General features: G+C 39.8%; 2 protein-coding genes across 3 annotated transcripts; one reads left to right on the top strand and one right to left on the bottom strand.

The window, feature by feature from the left end:
- The first annotated feature begins 68 nt into the window (after positions 1 to 68).
- Positions 69 to 7,841, top strand: LOC119724724 (2-aminomuconic semialdehyde dehydrogenase-like). 2 transcript variants are annotated; one of them, XM_038195908.1, is made up of 10 exons: positions 69 to 341; positions 1,767 to 1,967; positions 2,836 to 3,047; positions 4,010 to 4,176; positions 4,493 to 4,668; positions 4,785 to 4,956; positions 5,661 to 5,774; positions 6,240 to 6,335; positions 6,458 to 6,617; positions 6,671 to 7,841. In XM_038195908.1, exons 1-9 carry the CDS (start codon positions 175 to 177, stop codon positions 6,602 to 6,604), a joined length of 1,452 nt encoding a protein of 483 aa, XP_038051836.1. In that variant the 5' UTR covers positions 69 to 174; the 3' UTR covers positions 6,605 to 6,617; positions 6,671 to 7,841. The 2 variants fall into 2 exon arrangements, with proteins under 2 accessions (XP_038051836.1, XP_038051835.1); XM_038195907.1 differs by having other exon boundaries at positions 6,458 to 7,841.
- Positions 7,842 to 10,857: 3,016 nt separating this feature from the next.
- LOC119724725 lies at positions 10,858 to 15,578 on the bottom strand. The gene is made up of 6 exons (XM_038195909.1): positions 15,374 to 15,578; positions 14,322 to 14,608; positions 13,255 to 13,445; positions 12,939 to 12,995; positions 12,583 to 12,723; positions 10,858 to 12,428 (listed from the first exon to the last, which is right to left on the bottom strand). The coding sequence occupies exons 2-6, from the start codon at positions 14,383 to 14,385 to the stop codon at positions 12,276 to 12,278; spliced, it is 606 nt and encodes a 201-aa protein (XP_038051837.1). The 5' UTR covers positions 14,386 to 14,608; positions 15,374 to 15,578; the 3' UTR covers positions 10,858 to 12,275.
- Between the last annotated feature and the right edge of the window lie 1,790 nt (positions 15,579 to 17,368).

The raw sequence follows: 17,368 nt of genomic DNA on the forward strand, positions 1-17,368 counted from the left end.
CGAATCGCAGCTTGAGAGGGTGTGAGAGGGGTGTGTCCATTTATATTTCTTGTCGAGTGGTGGCGCCCTACTCCAACACCATGTGACATTCTCAGCTAGCTACGCAGAGCATGCAGACGAAACGTAAAGAACTCGCGTTTATTTTCCACAATCCTTGCAAATAAACGGGGGGAAATGGCAGAAATAGTGGTGGAGAACTTTATCGGAGGCGAGTTTTTGAGGACCGAGTCGTACCTGGACAGCTACGATCCGTCCACTGGGGAGGTTTGGGCCAGAATTCCGGACAGCGGGGAGGCAGAAATCGAGCGGGCAGTGCAGGCCGCCAAGTCGGCATTCCCAGGGTACGTAGGGCCTACGTGGTTCGCGAACCGTGTGCCTACACTGCACCGGTACGGCGGTAGGGTAGATATCGGATGATCGTATGCCCTACACGTTGCGCGCTCAAGCGTGTTCTTGAATTGTATTTTAATACTTTTTATGACCTAGCTATTGTAGCTAACCTAGCCCCATAAATGTGGCCTATTTACTGGACTGCCTCCGTAAACATAGGCCACACATCCACATGTACAAAAACGTGTCGACTTTGCCAAATTTTGATTTTCACATTTAGGATTAGTTTGTAGGTTTTTTTGCTTTAGAAGCATACTCACCCTCTTTATAGGCTAATCAGGAAGTGCTGCCTTTTTCAGATGTATATTTTTCGTGAAATTTCCAGATTCATTTTTACACGTTTGCGTATCAAAATTTCAACATGAAATTTCACAAAAATTAGACATCTGAAAAAGGCAGCACTTTCTGACTAGCCTATAAAGAGGGTGAGTATGCTTCTAAAGCAAAAAAATCCTACAAACTAAGCCTAAATGTGAAAATCAAAATTTGGCAAAGTCGACACGTTTTTGTACATGGTGGATGTGTGGCCTATGTTTACGGAGGCAGTCCAGTAAATAGGCCACATTTATGGGGCTATAGCTAACCATGCTAACGTTTTGCACACGAATTATATGTATTACATATATAGGTTAACCAGGGGCTGCGCTGACTAACTTGAGTAACTCCAGCTGACATGCTCCATATTCATTCATGTGAATGAATATGAGCATGTCAGCTCGAGTTACTCAAGCTAGCGCTGACATGGCTGATGGGCATGCAGGGCAGAATTAGCCTAACTAAATTAGGCCTAATAGTAATAGCAAACATAAAAAAAACGATATGATCAAATTATCACGAAATGCCTTACTTAAAAGGATAATTGTTAGGGAATGACGTCTAAAGCATCCTGTAAAATCAAGGCTCCTGGTGTGCTGACATTTTTAAGAAAAAGTGTATTTTTTCCAATGCTGGTCGTCCGACCAGCTTTTTTGGCAAGTTTTTTTGTGTACGATCATATGCAGGTGTCTGGTCATGGGTAAAAAAGGTAGAAATATATAGTTTTGGGTGTTTTTTTTCCCTCATTTTTTCCATAAAAAAAATTAGGGTAGGGGCTGTCAGAATAGGGTAGGTGGGGAAATCGGAAGCAGAACTAATTTTTTTGCCCAAAGCAAATTACCCATAAAACCGCAAGTGATCTGATGGGTGTAAGTTAAGTGAATAATTTTAATCAAAGCCAATGGCCGGATTTCATTAGGCTGCCTGAATTATTGCCAAAAAAACAAAACAAAAAACAGCTCAGCAAAAAGACCAGCAGAGAACCAGTTACAAGCAGTATACATTTCATGTCATTTTGGCTGGTAACAATGTTTTCTCTCAATGAAAAAAAATCCCTGCAGATGGTCGTCCACACCAGCCGAGGAGCGTTCCCGCATCATGCAACGCATCGCCGACATCGTGGAGTCGCGTCTGCAGGAGTTTGCTGAGGCCGAGTCACGTGACCAGGGCAAGCCGGTCTCATTGGCTACCCGGGTGGACATACCCAGGCTCATGCACAACTTCCGTTTCTTCTCGACATCAATACTCCACATGACAAACAGGTGGGCCCCTAGATATAGATTAAGACCATTTTTTTTGGTCATCATATTCATACTAATCATAGGGAGTGTGGCCTAGTGGTTAGGGTTCAGGACTCATGATCAGACTTCAGAGGGTCAGGGGTTTAAATCCAGCTGCTGGTCATATGTTGTGTCCTTGGGCAAGCCACTTCACCCCACTTGCCTCTCTCCACCCAGGAGTGTAAATGGGTACCGGCATTAGCTGGGGAGTAAGGCCAAAAAAAAATATTTCTGCTTCCGTTTCCCTATACCTACCCTATTCTGACAGCCCCTACCCACATTTTTTTATGGGAATAATGAGAAAAAAACACCCAAAACCATCAATTTCGATATTTTACCATTGACTACACTCAGACGCCTCCATATGATTGTACACACAAAAAATTGGCCCCCCCAAAAAAAATTCCCTACCTACCCTATTTAAGAATGCCATGTAATCGGAAGCAGAACTATCTCTTTTTTTTGGCCTAACCTGCGATGGACTAGCATCCCATCCAAGGGGCATAGAAATATTCTTAGTCGTTTCATGCTACTGAAACTGAATATAAACACCAGCCTGATGGGCCACACTTTTATTTACCAATCATATTAAACACTTTATTTACTGAGAAAGTCACCAAAGTTTTCTCTTAAATGGACCAAACATGCCCAAAGTGAAGATGACATCTTGTGTCATGCGTTTCATTTTTTTCCTTCATAAAAGTTGTTATTTCAGCTCACTAAATGTGAAAAAAATATCTGACGAGCCAAGTTCAGAAAGGTTTTCAGGCCATTGCAGCTGAAGTTAAGTAGCTAACAAGATTGTATAACATCTTCAACCTGCATCTCAATTTCTCCAATTTAAATTCAGTTCAACACTCCTTGACAAAGCCGGTGCCGTCAACTACACGACGCAAACTCCAGTGGGCGTGGCCGGACTCATCAGCCCCTGGAACTTGCCAGTGTACCTCCTGAGCTTCAAGATCGCCCCCTGCATCGCCTTCGGCAACACTTGCATCTGTAAGCCCAGCGAGATGACATCTGTTACTGCTTGGATGCTGGCGAAGGTGTTCAACGACGCAGGTCTTGTAAAAGTCATGACAGTAAAAGTCATCAATTTGTTAAAGTTAGAGTATTGGCCAAAGGTTATTCATCACTGCCTCTTCCAGATCCCAGAGTTGACATAACATCTTTACAAGGCATCACAAGACAACGAGTTTACGACAAGTCTTCACATGTCAATCATAGGTCGTCAGTCGCAAGTCATCACAAGTCATCACAAGTCATCACAAGTCAGCACAGTCATCTCAAATCATATCTAGTCATCACAAGTCATAACAAATCACCACAAGTCATAACGAGTCATACAAAGCATTCACAAGTCATCACAAGTCATCACAAGTCATCAGGAGCCAATCACAAGTCATCCTAATTCATCTCAAATCATGTCTAGTCATTACAAGTCATAACAAATCACCACAAGTCATAACGAGTCATCCCAAGCATTCACAAGTCATCACAAGTCATCACAAGTCATCCTAATTCATCTCAAATCATGTCTAGTCATCACAAGTCATAACAAATCACAACAAGTCATAACAAATCACAACAAGTCATAACGAGTCATCCCAAGCATTCACAAGTCATCACAAGTCATCACAAGCCAATCACAATTCATCCTAAATATCATCTCAAATCATGACTAGTCATCACAAGTCTAGCTCAAGTCATCTGAAATCAAGTCCAAAACTATTGAAATGTGTCTCTTTTCTTTTACTCATCCCTTTTTGCTTGTGATCTGATTGATTGTTATATTGATTTGTGATGTGACACGATGAACTAATAACTTATGACTGACTTGTGATCAACTTATGACTGACTTGTGATTAACTTATGACCGACTTGTGATTAATTTGTTACAGACTTGTGATGTATATTACCACAACGCTGCCTCAGTGATCTTATTCTTTTTAAGTACAGACTCACACAATCTAAGACACTGAGTACGGCTTTCTTTCTAATGAATCATTCTTGATTTTCTCCAGGTGTCCCTCCGGGTGTAATCAACATAGTTTTCGGCACGGGCCCCCGGGCCGGCCAGGCCCTGGTCAAGCACCCGGACGTTCCCCTGATATCGTTTACCGGTGGCACGGCTACCGCTGAGCACATCATCAAGACCAGCGCGCCGTTCTGCAAGAAGCTTTCATTGGAGGTAAATATAGATCCTCAGTTGGTCTGAGGAAAAGAAAAGCCAAAGAAACAACATTTTGTTTAGGAACGACCCATTTTCAGAAAATACTGGTTGTCGAAGTTCTGTGCAAAGCATACAGCAACAAAATTCAATATGTATGGATAAACATTAGGCTGTTTACCAATTTTTGAATGAACCCAGTAACACTTATCGCTAAGAGAAGGGGTTTGCCCCGGTGTTTCTGGCCTCCTGTTATTACTCCCCTGTGGAATCCTTAGGAGTAGAACCAACCAAGAACCAGGGAGCGGGGTAATAATATATTTGTTTTCCCTCCCAGCTTGGGGGTAAGAATCCCGGTGTCGTCTTTGAGGATGCGGACTTTGAGAACTGTGTACAGACCTGCGTACGATCCAGCTTCGCCAACCAGGGCGAGATCTGCCTCTGCACCAGCCGAATCTTTGTCCAGGACACCATCTTTGACAAGTTTGTGGAGCGCTTTGTCCAAGAAACGAGGTAAAACCAGTTCTATGACTAGCCAGCCTGAATCCACCTTTTTATATCATTGCAGATCTAAAAGTTAATTCGTGATTGACTTGTCTCTGAACCCCCCCCCCCCCCCTCTCTCTCAGGAAGTTAAAAGTAGGCCCACCGCAGGAAGCCAGCAGCAACCTGGGAGCCCTGATCAGCAAGGAGCACCTGCAGAAGGTCAAAGGTTACGTAGCCATCGCCAGCCAAGATGGCGGCACAGTGCTGTGCGGACAGGAAAAGGAGACGTTAGAGCTTCCAGAGAAAAACAAAAATGTAAATATACAGACTGGAATATGTCACAGAGTAAAACCCCATACTCATAGCCATACCCATACCCATGCCCGTACCCATACCCATGCCCGTACCCATACCCATGCCCATACCCATACCCATGCCCATACCCATGCCCATACCCATGCCTATACCTATGCCCGTACCCATACCCATGCCCATACCCATGCCCATACCCATGCCTATACCTATGCCCGTACCCATGCCTATGCCCATACCCATGCCCATACCCATGCCCATACCCATACCCATACCCATGCCCATACCCATGCCCATACCCATACCCATACCCATGCCTATACCTATGCCCGTACCCATGCCCGTACCCATGCCCATACCCATGACCATGCCCATACCCATGCCCATACCCATGCCTATACCTATGCCCGTACCCATGCCCATACCCATGCCTATAATTGTAAACTGTTGAATGGGATGGTGCCAGACTATTTATGCGTTCCAAGCCTCACTTTCATTTTGTTCCAAATGTGGCTTTAAACATTAAGATATGTTTAATCACAAATTACAAATTATTCATCCGAGCAGACTGGTATTAATTTGTAATTAACTTTATTTCATTGCTATCATTTCTGCTCGCAACTTCAAAAAATGAAGATTTTAGCTCGCTTTCAATTTAATATGGCCGACTTGTGAATAAAGCTTTATTGGTGTATGTGTTCTTTCAGGGTTACTTTATGAGGCCAACGGTCATCGTCAATGTTCCCGACGACACTCGCAGTATGCAGGAAGAAATCTTTGGCCCAGTCACTTGCATCAACAGCTTCAAGTCAGAGGAGGAGGTACTGCAACGTCCTTGAAAATAGTCTCAACTCTTGGCTTTAATACAGAAATGGCATCCACTAGACACTTTGATTGAGAGCTGGTGAATTGAATATTTTTAGCTGCGCGATAGCAGCTCAACACATCATCATGTCTCTACGTTAGTTAGTTAGTAACAAACATTGACATTGTCTATTGCTCCTACATATTTTGACCGATTTCAACCAAAATTTGTCAAAAGTATCAGTAGCCCAGCCCCAACATGTCACATGACCAAACTGGGGTCAAAGGTCATCATGGGGTCACTGGGGTCAAAAAGCTGATCTTTTTTTACTCAAAACACGACTCCTTCCAGAAATTACGTGGCACAACCACGTGACTCATGCATGAACACAAATTCGTTGGCCCGCAGCTTCCGAGATATTTCCGATTGAGCTTGTTTTTTGAGATGTGGCATTTGACAAGAATGTTTTTGTTCATTTCAGGCGATCCAGAGAGCCAATAACGTCAAGTTCGGACTGTCCGCTTGCCTGTGGACACAGGACGTTAGCCGGGCGCACCGAGTGGGCCAAAAACTGCAGGTACAAATTTCCCGTTAGATAACCAATGGAATGATCCGTAGGTCGAGGCCCATGTCTTGTTCCTAGACCCAACTGAATATCCCAGTCTAATTTGTATGCTTTCTTTCTATCTAAAAAAACAGGCTGGTACTGTCTGGACGAACTGCTGGCTTGTCCGTGACCTGAACTTGCCCTTTGGTGGAACGAAGGCCTCTGGAATCGGCCGTGAGGGCGCCACCTCTTCAAGGGAGTTCTTCACTGAAGAGAAGACCATTTGCATCAAGCTTTAAGGTTTGTTAAGGGGTGTGTCCTTGTCAAAGAAGGGCGTGGCTTTATCAAAAAGGGTATGGCAAGGGGTGTGTCCTTGTCAAAGAAGGGCGTGGCTTTATCAAAAAGGGTATGGCTTTGTCAGAAGGGGCGCGGCTTTGTCAAAAAGGGTGTGGCTTTGTCAAAAAAGGTGTGGCTTTGTCAAACAGGGCGTGGCTTTGTCAGAAAGGGCGGGGCTTTGTATAAAACAGAAGGGTAAGACTGGTACAAAAAAAAGGTGTGGCTTGTCTCATCCAGAAAAGGAGGAAAGGTGTGGCCTTGTCCAAGCTCGGATTGGCCTTGCCCAAAAATGGTATGGCTGTTTTTTTTTTAAAGGGCGTGGTGTTGTGTAAAAAAGGTGTGGCCTGTGCCAAAAAGGGCGTTGCCGAACACGGTTTTACTGTGAAGTTTTTGTTCTCTTGTTACGGGTGGACGCATGTTCGATTACGAGTTAACTTGCCATTTTGAATGAAGCTTGGAGAACTTGTAAAACAGCTGCAACAATTAAAAATTGGCTTTTATAAAAATATGTAAAATGGTATATTTTTGCTTGAATTTTTTTTTCTATATGGTAGAAAGGGCACCTGAAAGCCAGTTATGTTTTTATTTTCAAAGAAAAGACGGTGGATATATGTCGGCAACCGTGAGGTTTTTCGTTGTCTTCCTTCTAATTGTTTTTGGCGCTGAAATAATGCTATGAATGAAGATATAATATTATGCTTTCTTTTTTATATTTCTATCAATGAATATTCTCTCCAGCAGCATACTCCGAAAATGTTGATTTACAGTAAACTAAATCTTTATTTTCTATGCAATATATTGTTTATTTGTTTGTTTTATTTTTAATCAGTTTGCGTTTCCTGCAGGCAATTTTTTTTTTTTATTTCAGTTTGTGTTCGGATATGTATTCAGTTTCATTAATTTGATGGTTTTTATATACTTTGCATTCATATTATAGGCTGCGCTGATGAACAATCTATTCTCTACACTATTTTTTTTTGCCATATATTATCCCAAAAAATATCTGCGTGCGATGACCATAATATCTATAGAAAGCGACCATAATATCTATTTTCTGTATATGATTTGTGATTTATTTTCTGTTTATTTTCTACATCAGAGTTTATTTCTTTAACTGCATGCAGTTTTTTTATGTTTGGTTTGTGCTTGTACAATACTTCCATTGTTTCATAAAGTTTGTTGATTATTCGTCACTCTGAAGTTAGCGTATTTTGCCTTTTCATTACAAAGTGACTTCCCTGATTTACCAGAGCTACACGTAGGGCTGTGCATCGGAACTGGGTACCCGAGTGCCTGACCGTTGATTTCAGGAACGGGTTCCAGATTATGGGATCAGGTACCCGTAACCAACTTTTAAAAGAAATTACTTAGTAACTTCTCAGACAATGAAATGAAAGGTGTTGAATGTCGTTTGTGAGGAATTTTCAAAATGAAAACCAGGCTACATGGGAAAACAAAAAATATTTCACGTTTTCGACGCTCGCTTCAGTTGCAGTTTACACCGTAAAGCTATAAAGTTCCCTGTACTGGCTGAATTGACGCTCAAATGTAGTAGTTCATGTATTATCGTGCTTTATTGAGGCACGAAAACAAAGTGGTGTAAATTTAATGAGTTGGGGGGGGGGGCAAATGTCCCCGCCCCCCTCTAAAACTGATAAATCGAGAATGTGTTCAGAGATACAAGCATTTTTTGGCAAAAAAAAAGTTTGCCCCCCTCTAGAAAAAATCCTGGCGACGCCCATGTTTGGGATTGGGTTTCTTTAACGGGTACCCGTGTTTATACGGGTAACCGGTTCCGGTACCACGCGTATATAAGCTAAATGTACCAGCAAATAGTGGTGGGTTTTTTTCTGAAACATTTAATATAAAAAAAAACAATCACAAATTATTTCAAAATAAAAATCAGACCAAACAAAATATTTTTGTTTTTAATACCATAATTTGGTTTATTCGACACAACACATAAATCGTACAATCAAGAGATATATTAACATTATTTCAATATATTATACTGCAGAATATTTTATCTATGTGATTTTTTCCCTTAAAAATACATATTCAGCAGATTTTCACTTTGGTATTGAGGAGTGTACTACAAAATGTATTGAACACAATATTGCAGAAAAAATAAATAAATCATGAAGCAATACAGAGATTGGCAATGCACTTCTGTTCTGTTGTTGAAATTTATAATCAAATTCCATTATAAACCTTTACAAAAATCTCAAAGCCTATATAGTGTCCTTGGTTCACCAAGAAAATTGTTTGAGAATCTCTGAATATATACAATTTGTTTTGGACATTACATTTCTTTGTTAAATTTTAGCACATTTGGACATTCAATACTTACTTGAACCCTGTAAAAATACTCGAAACTTTGACACACTTGAATACTTCAATTCAAATTACATATAGAGGAAAGCGTTTAAACATCCTATTCAATATGATACTAGTTGCAACCATTAATTCTCCTTTTCAATTAAATCCTGTTCCCCTGCAATGCCTTTTACACAGGCTAGTCACTGACAGTCAGATATTATTTCGTGTAGGCACTGTGACAGTCAAATTCCATCAACAGACAAAAGCAGTCAGTCAATCCTGCTTTATGAAGGCAGGGAGCACTCAACTGTTAGTAAGAACAATCGCTTGATTAATTTTGACTGCTGGGCTAACCTTGTTGACATTGCCAGGCAGAGAAAAAGAGTTCATGTGAAAATACGCTGTCATTCATTTTCATATGATACCTAAAGAGATTGGCAGAAAATGACCATCTACAATCAATCAAAAAAGTTGCACAGAATGTTGTTGAAGACCACACTGATATTTTTTGAGATACCATAACGATATTGATGTGCAAAATATGAAAATAGAAACACATGAACTATGTGCTATTGGTATATACTAACACTTGCACACTTTATAACCTAACTGCAAATAGCACCAAAACAAGACATTTTAAAATGCAAATTTTATGTATGTTACCAACTACATGAATTGACAAAAATATGAAACTTTTATACAGGGTGAGTCAAAAAGACGTTGACCGGGATTGGTGATGTTTTTCAAAACAAACAAATGACACTCAAAAGTTCAGTAAAGCATATATTTAACAAGCACTCTCTCCTGCTTATTAGAAAAAAAAGAATGAAACAAATTGATCATTCCTAAGAGGAGTTATGTCTATTTTAATAAAGGTACTCATTTTGCAAGCTGTCCACGGAATACTTGAACAAGCAAATGTAAAGTAAGCATTTTAGCTGTGTACATTAACATTCCACGGACAGCTACAAACATGAGTGCTTTCAGTAAAACAGGCATAACTTCTCTTATGAATGATCAATTTGTTTCATTCTTTTTTTTTCAGATAAGCAAAAAAGAATGCTTGTTTAATATGTGCTTCACTGGGGTTTTGAGTGTCATTTGTTTGTTTTGAAAAACATCACCAATCCCGGTCAACTTCTTTTTGACTCACCCTGTATTATACTTTTTACAACGCCTGATAAATCTCTGTCATCTGATTGGTGGGTCGTTGATCACATGTCATTGAATTATTCTTCCCAACCCACAGCCCGGCCAAGTTGTATTCTATAAAATAGAAGTTCCATGCAAGGTCACATGATTGGTGGCTCTGACCAATCAGAAGGCTAGGATTTATTCAGGCGTTGTATACATGTACATGAAATAATGAATGTTATGTCACATTATTCGTGGAGAGGATAGGAAAGAATAATTTACTTTGGTGACAGATGGAATGCTCCATTCCACTCGGCTTCACCTCCTGGAATTGTGGAACATTCCATCTGTCATCTCATGAAATTATTCTTACCATTGCACTCATAAGCATTCATTTTACTATCGATGAAAATGTTATACCCAAAATTGAAATAAAATTTCTTTGTGTGAATGGCCTTCATTAAAATAACTTCAACTTTCAAACTTCTGAAAAGTATCGTTGTAAACTTTGCACACATTCTTATATACTTTTGCTGTGCTCAGACAAAATTCCTCAGAAAAAAATTCTACGTCTGCTCTTACAAACGTAGTTAAAAAAAATAAACTATTAAACCATTTCAGTTCCAACAGATATTTGCAATGCTGGCCTTCTTGGGCCTAAATAACCTGAACAAAATCGTCATATCTTAAAAATACTTCAAAAAAAAAAAAAAAAAAAATGACAATTAAAAATACTCTACCACATATCTATCATTGAATTTCAAATTCAGTATTCATCACATGCACGGCAAATTGAATTAAAGCTACGAAAATTATCAATCAGATATTGCACACATATTTTAGGTATTTAAGTAACACATATCTACTGTCTGACCATGTACATCCACCTCGTACTCAGCTTAAACTATGCATATTTTACAGCTGCACAAATAAATGACACCACAAGGACAAAAATATTTCATTCAATTTTTGTTTTCATTAAACTTAATTGGTTGCACAGAGGACATTTATTTATTTACTGATTTAAGAAAAAAAGTACTGAGCTCTGTTTTTTTTGTCATCAGTGTTCAGAAACGAACAAGAATATTTCAAGTTTTGCGTCACTCTTATCCTGGCTAATATATCTTCCTCTCGTAGTTTTAGCCAAATAATCAAAATTTGTCCGATATTGATTAGATCAAGAGACGCGCTTCAGGCACCTGCAACGTTACATGTGATTTGGCTTGTGATTGACCCGCGATTTCATATGAGATAGTTGGTTTATGTAACTTGTGATTTGACTTGTGATATACTTGTGATCTACCCAGGATTTGACTTGTGACCGCCTTGTGATTGGCTTGTGATTTGACTTGTGAGTGACTTGTGATTGGCTTGTAATTGACTTGTGATTGCCTTCTGATTTGACTTGTGATGTGGCCTGTGACCTCCCTGCGATGTCCTCAGTATTTGACTTGTGTCCAGCTTGGGATCAGCTTGTGATTGTGATTGCCTTGTGATTTGACCTGTGATCTACCCTGGAGTTGACTTGTGGCCGCCTTGAGATTGGCTTGCGATTGACTGGTGATTTGATTGTGATGTGACTTGTGATGTACTCAGTATTTGACTTGTGTAAAACGTTGGATTAGCTTGTGATTGTAATTGCCTTGTGAATTGACCTGTGATCTACCCTGGAGTTAACTTGTGACCGCCTTGAGATTGTTCTGTGATTAGCTTGTGATGTGGCTTGTGACACACCTGTGATGTACTCAATATTTGACTTGCGTCTAGCTTGCGATTAGATTGTGGTTTGTGATTGCCTTGTGATTTGACCTGTGATCTACTTGTGATCTACCCAGGATTTGACTTGTGACCGCCTTGAGATTATTCTGTGATTGGCTTGTGATGTGGCTTGTGACCTACTTGCGATGTCCTCAGTATTTGACTTGTGTCCGGCTTAGGATCAGCTTGTGATTGTGATTGCCTTGTGATTTGCCTTGTGATTTGACTTGTGATCTACTCAAGATTTGACTTGTGACTGACTTGTGATTGCCTCCTGATTGACTTTTAATTTGGCTTATGCCTGTCTTGACTACAACTCGTCTCCCTTCTCAAGGGCAATAATACCTCATACATGAATGAACTTCGTTGAAATAGACAGTTGGTAAGTCCACCTAGCTGACTGTAAATGGAACAGCTCCCCATTCACAGGACGTCCCCCATCACGTGACAACTCAGCGGATTGGCTGCCGACAGCTGCCGGTTGCGATCAGAACCAATCAGGATCCCCGTAAGAGCAGCAAAGACCTCGACGAAACCCAGGATAATAGCGAAGATGTCAAAGCCGAAACAGGCTCTCTGAAAGAGTCAATGATAGATAATTGAAACAAGGGCAGCTGAACCCTTCAAGGCTTCGAGGATTATGTAGGAAAGAGATCATCCTGCACAGTGGATAATTTTAAAGGATACAGGGCGGTTCCTACAGACTTAAGGTAAAAGTGATGTCTCTTACCAGTTTGGATGCAACCTCGTCTCTGACATACATGAAGGGAAACCCCCTGTGGTAGTCATGGACGGCACTGACTAACATAAACCCAATCATGGTCAGGGCAGCAAGCATTGCGATGAACGAACACACCATGTACACACGGATCTAGACCAAATAGAGAGAGAAAAAAAATAGATTTTCATCAAATGTGATGGGTGGTACTACTTTTTGCCTTTTCTTCTTCTCATTTTTTTTGGAGGGGGGGGGGGTATTTCTACAACCTGTAGATCACAAGTGCAAAGGGAAACTCAACTGTAAAACGTACTTATTCTTGACGAAAACCAAAATATACAAACAAAAATTTAACCCAAAAAACTCACCGTTCTTGTTTTCTTGTCTCCCGACCACAACGCCATCAAGCCCGCCAAGAAGAAACACTGAGAAAAAAAAAATATAAGGAGAAAAGGCCAATTAAGTAAATTACGGTCACTAAAGAAAAATCTGGATTTTGATTATCCCATTTTTAACATGTTTATTACTAACCACATTTGTTGAAAATTCACATTAACATTTTTTGAAAACATCATATAATGTAAATTGAAAGATATTTCATGTGCTTGGATTTGTTGTATGTTTAATGGAAAATATTTCCCATTAAAGGCAACACTAAGAACATTATGCAATTGAGAGTTGTACCGGAAAACCGCTCCATATTGGCGTAGCCGAGTTAGAGACACTGCAGTAACTGATGGAGACGGTCACAATGCCGTCAATGACACTGCAGAGAGCTATGGACAGCTGCAGTATGCCCAGATACTTGGCCAAGCGAGCATTGTAGTTCGGGTTCTCAGGGACGGTAGAGTACATGGCCACGGTGAGAAAGTTACCTGGTTAAAGACGGAAAAAGATAGTGAGCCATTACCCCTGTACATTAACCCTATTAAACTCTCTAGCATAATTTACTAGGAACCATACCCATTCTGGCAAATTCCAACACCCACATGGGAAACTGAACACATACACTGTTGAACTTAGTTTCTGGAGGTATGCCAACCCCAATGTAAGAGACCATCAGTTTAGGGGTACTGTACCTATCCCAACAGATTTCAACAAAACCTGCTGTTCGTTGATGGGTTGAGTTCGGTTAGGGTTAATCCTTCAACCGCGTTCCTGAATGGTGGATGGGTGCACGAGAATTGTCAAATTTGCTGAAGGCACTTTCCTCCTTTACTGATGGGGTACTCTGGATGGACTTGTACTTTAAAGGTAATGTACAGCATTTGCAAACATCAAACTACCAAATTACTATGAAATACCTCACTTGACTGTAACTTTGTAAGTGAATAATAGTCTCAAGCATCCTGTGAAGTCATGGCACCTGGTGTGCTGTCACTTTCAAGAAAAGTGTAATGTTTGTATCAATTTCCAATGATGGTCAGACGACCATTGTTTGGAAAAAAAACAACTGACTTTTTCAAATACTGCCCCAATTTACCAAATTTACATGTAGTTAGTCCACATTTTATTTGCAATTGGTGAACAGGTGCAAGCCAGCTAGTCTGGTTCCCTGACCTGACAATTCCCCGACGTCTATAAAGTGCTCCGTTTCGTCTGAAGTTTCATCTGAGACTATAAGAATAGCATTTTGTTTTGTTGGTTTTCCCAGCACCTATGAACACAAAACTTTAAACAGGTCAGTGTAACAGTATTTGCTATAAGATGTATCTAAAGTCCTTAATTCTTGCGACATTTGACGGCCTTACCTTGGTTGCTGGCCTCTCCTTCGTCGCTCTCCGGAGGCAGTCGCTGAAATTCAATCACCGGCATCTCCAACAAGTCTTGGTGTATCGGTCTGATCAGCCAGTTGGTTTGGGAAGATGAAATGAAGGCTACATGTCATGAACGTTGTGTAGTTGAAGTTTGGGTCGGTCCTTGCAGTGGATGGCTTGAGGGAGCAGCTTGATGCAGCTATGCTGACTCAGTGACTGACTGCTTCTTGTTGTTGAATTATGAATACTGACGATGCAAGTGGTCTTCTCTTGAATACAAACTGCAGATTAAAGAGAAAATACAACATTTGCAAACATCAAAAAATAAAACTACCAAGTCATTTTGAAATACCTTGCTGGACTGTTAGTGAATGACAGTGTAAAGCATCCTGTAAAATCATGGCACCTGGTATACTGTCATTTTCAAGAAAAGTGCTATTTTTGTATCAATTTCTAACGCTGATCGGCCGATCAGCGTTGCAAAAAACTGGCTTTTTTTCAAATACTGGCCCCAATTGACCATCGCACTTGTTTGCAATCGATTACACACCTATGAACAGGTACAAGCCAGCTAGACTGGTTTCCTGACCTTACAAGTCCCCAATATATGTAAACTGCTCTGTTTCTTCTTATATGGAGTCAGGGAACCAGACTACAGGAAAATGATTGTTTTCTTGGTTTTTATAGGATTTTCGAACCCAAAACCTCAAAAAAGTCAGTGTAACTATATTTGCTATATATTTCCAACCCCCCAATTCCATCCATTTCTGAAAATTACAGCAAAAGCAAATGATGTATATTATTTAACCAAATGCTGTTGTGATGAACAGCATGATTTGTATTTAACTTTTTTGAAACAAAACAGACATGACAGAATAGGCTAGGCCCCCCCCCCAAAAAAAAAATAGAATAGGCATATTTAAAGACTTACAGATGACACTGTATACCCCCCCCCCCCCCGGCACCATTCCCCCTCCCGCTGGCGCTAGTCATAAAATAAAATGTGTAATCTTGGTAGTGTTTTGATTTTGTTTACGTTAGCTTACCTTTCCCCAGCTACATTACAAAGTCACAATTTACTTCACAACGCCACACCATGTCCAGGGGTATTTATACACTTTTACATCTTAAAATGACATCGCATCTTTTTCAAAGGAATAATTTGAAGGTCTTTTTTTGGTACAACGTCTGCGACAAATCGACTTCACCAAGGTAATTAACAACTACCGTCTGGTTACCCTATACTTAAAAGTCACAGAAATAGTACTAGACGCTTGGGTACACGACCAGAATCGATAATAATACGAGAAAATGTTGGTCACAAGAGGGCGCCCTTTATTTTTCGCGTACCTGGTTGGCCATTAATTAAATACACCATGACACATACAAAACGGCTGAATTAAACGCAGTTAACAATAAAAAAAAAAATTTAAAAAGCAAAATTAATCAATAAAAAAATAAAGAAATACCAAAATATCATATTAAAAAACAATTGAACAGTTGACTATGTTGTATTAAAAAGTTCCAGCTAAAAAAATAAAATCCAAAAAATACAAGATGATGTCACTTAAAATTGAAATTTGCACGCAGTAAATTTTGAATTTAATTTTTAATAAAGAAAACAAAATCATGGATCTAATTAAAATTTTATTAGAATATAGTGTTCCCTAACGTGGCGCACTTTCGGACGTGATACCCCGATATTTGCCAAACTTCTTTGTTGACAAACTTTAAATTCATTCACTGAAATACAGGTACTTTTACCTTTTTGATTCTTGCTATTTAACCTCTGTGAACAATTTCGGTGTCATAAAATTTAATCCGAAATTCAAAAACGGTGGCGTCCGGAAATTAGGCACAAATCGGCTGAGTGTTCCCGAACGTGGCGCACTTGAATAAATCTCGGAAAATTCCAAATTAACATTTCAGAATTTCTGTTAAGTTGACAAATTCTGATATACCATTATGATCTCCACTTACATACCCAACTAGAAGTTTGTCAGAAAATTATTTTCTAATTTGTTGGGGAAATTTTCAAAGGGCTCACTGTGCACTTCGAAATAAAATTGGAAAATCACGCCGAAATACATTTTTCTTTTAACTTTGTAACGGGTACATAAACTCGTGATTTATGAACGGGAGTGTTTTAGAACTTAATGAAATTTCACCTTCTGTGAAATTTTAGTTATTACTTTTGCTCTAGCAAGGCGTTAGAGGCGAAACAAATCAAAGTGCGCCACGTTAGGGCCGCGCCACGTTAGGGTACATCAACAATATACAACTCTATTCTGTGTTGTTTTATCTTAGCCAAAGTTATAGGTTGTCGTACACACCAAAGTTTATAAATGCATGTAACAAAAAAGTTGTTGGGAAGACTAAACATTAAAATTAGCAGCCACTGGCAAATACCTTAATCCATGAACTTAGTAATGCCATTTTCAAGCGAATTATTTTTAAATTAACCGTATCTTCACGGGAAAAATGAAAAACAAAACCATAGTAAAATTTGAACTCCGACGAAAACCTGGTCTCCAAACTCTACAACCCATGTGATATATCACTGTCCCAATTTTCCTAACTTAGGCATGCGCAAAACTAATGAGTTCATAATTAAAAAAATTCCGAATTTCACGCTTCACCGATCGGTCGATTAAAAAAAAATGCAAAACAAAACCATAGTAAAATTTGAACTCCGACGAAAACCTGGTCTCCAAACTCTACAACCCATGTGATATATCACTGTCCCAATTTTCCTAACTTAGGCATGCGCAAAACTAATGAGTTCATAATTAAAAAAATTCCGAATTTCACGCTTCACCGATCGGTCGATTAAAAAAAAATGCAAAACAAAACCATAGTAAACTTTGAACTCCGACGAAAACCTGGTCTCCAAACTCTATAACCCATGTGATATATCACTGTCCCAATTTTCCTAACTTAGGCATGCGCAAAACAACTAATGAGTTCATAATCAAGGGCGGATCCAGGGGGGGGGGGCCAAAGGGGGCCATGGCCCCCCCCCCCCCAAAACGAAACCAATT

The sequence above is a fragment of the Patiria miniata genome, unplaced genomic scaffold, assembly GCF_015706575.1.
Source record: "Patiria miniata isolate m_02_andy unplaced genomic scaffold, ASM1570657v1 HiC_scaffold_18, whole genome shotgun sequence".
Taxonomy (NCBI): Eukaryota; Metazoa; Echinodermata; class Asteroidea; order Valvatida; family Asterinidae; genus Patiria; species Patiria miniata.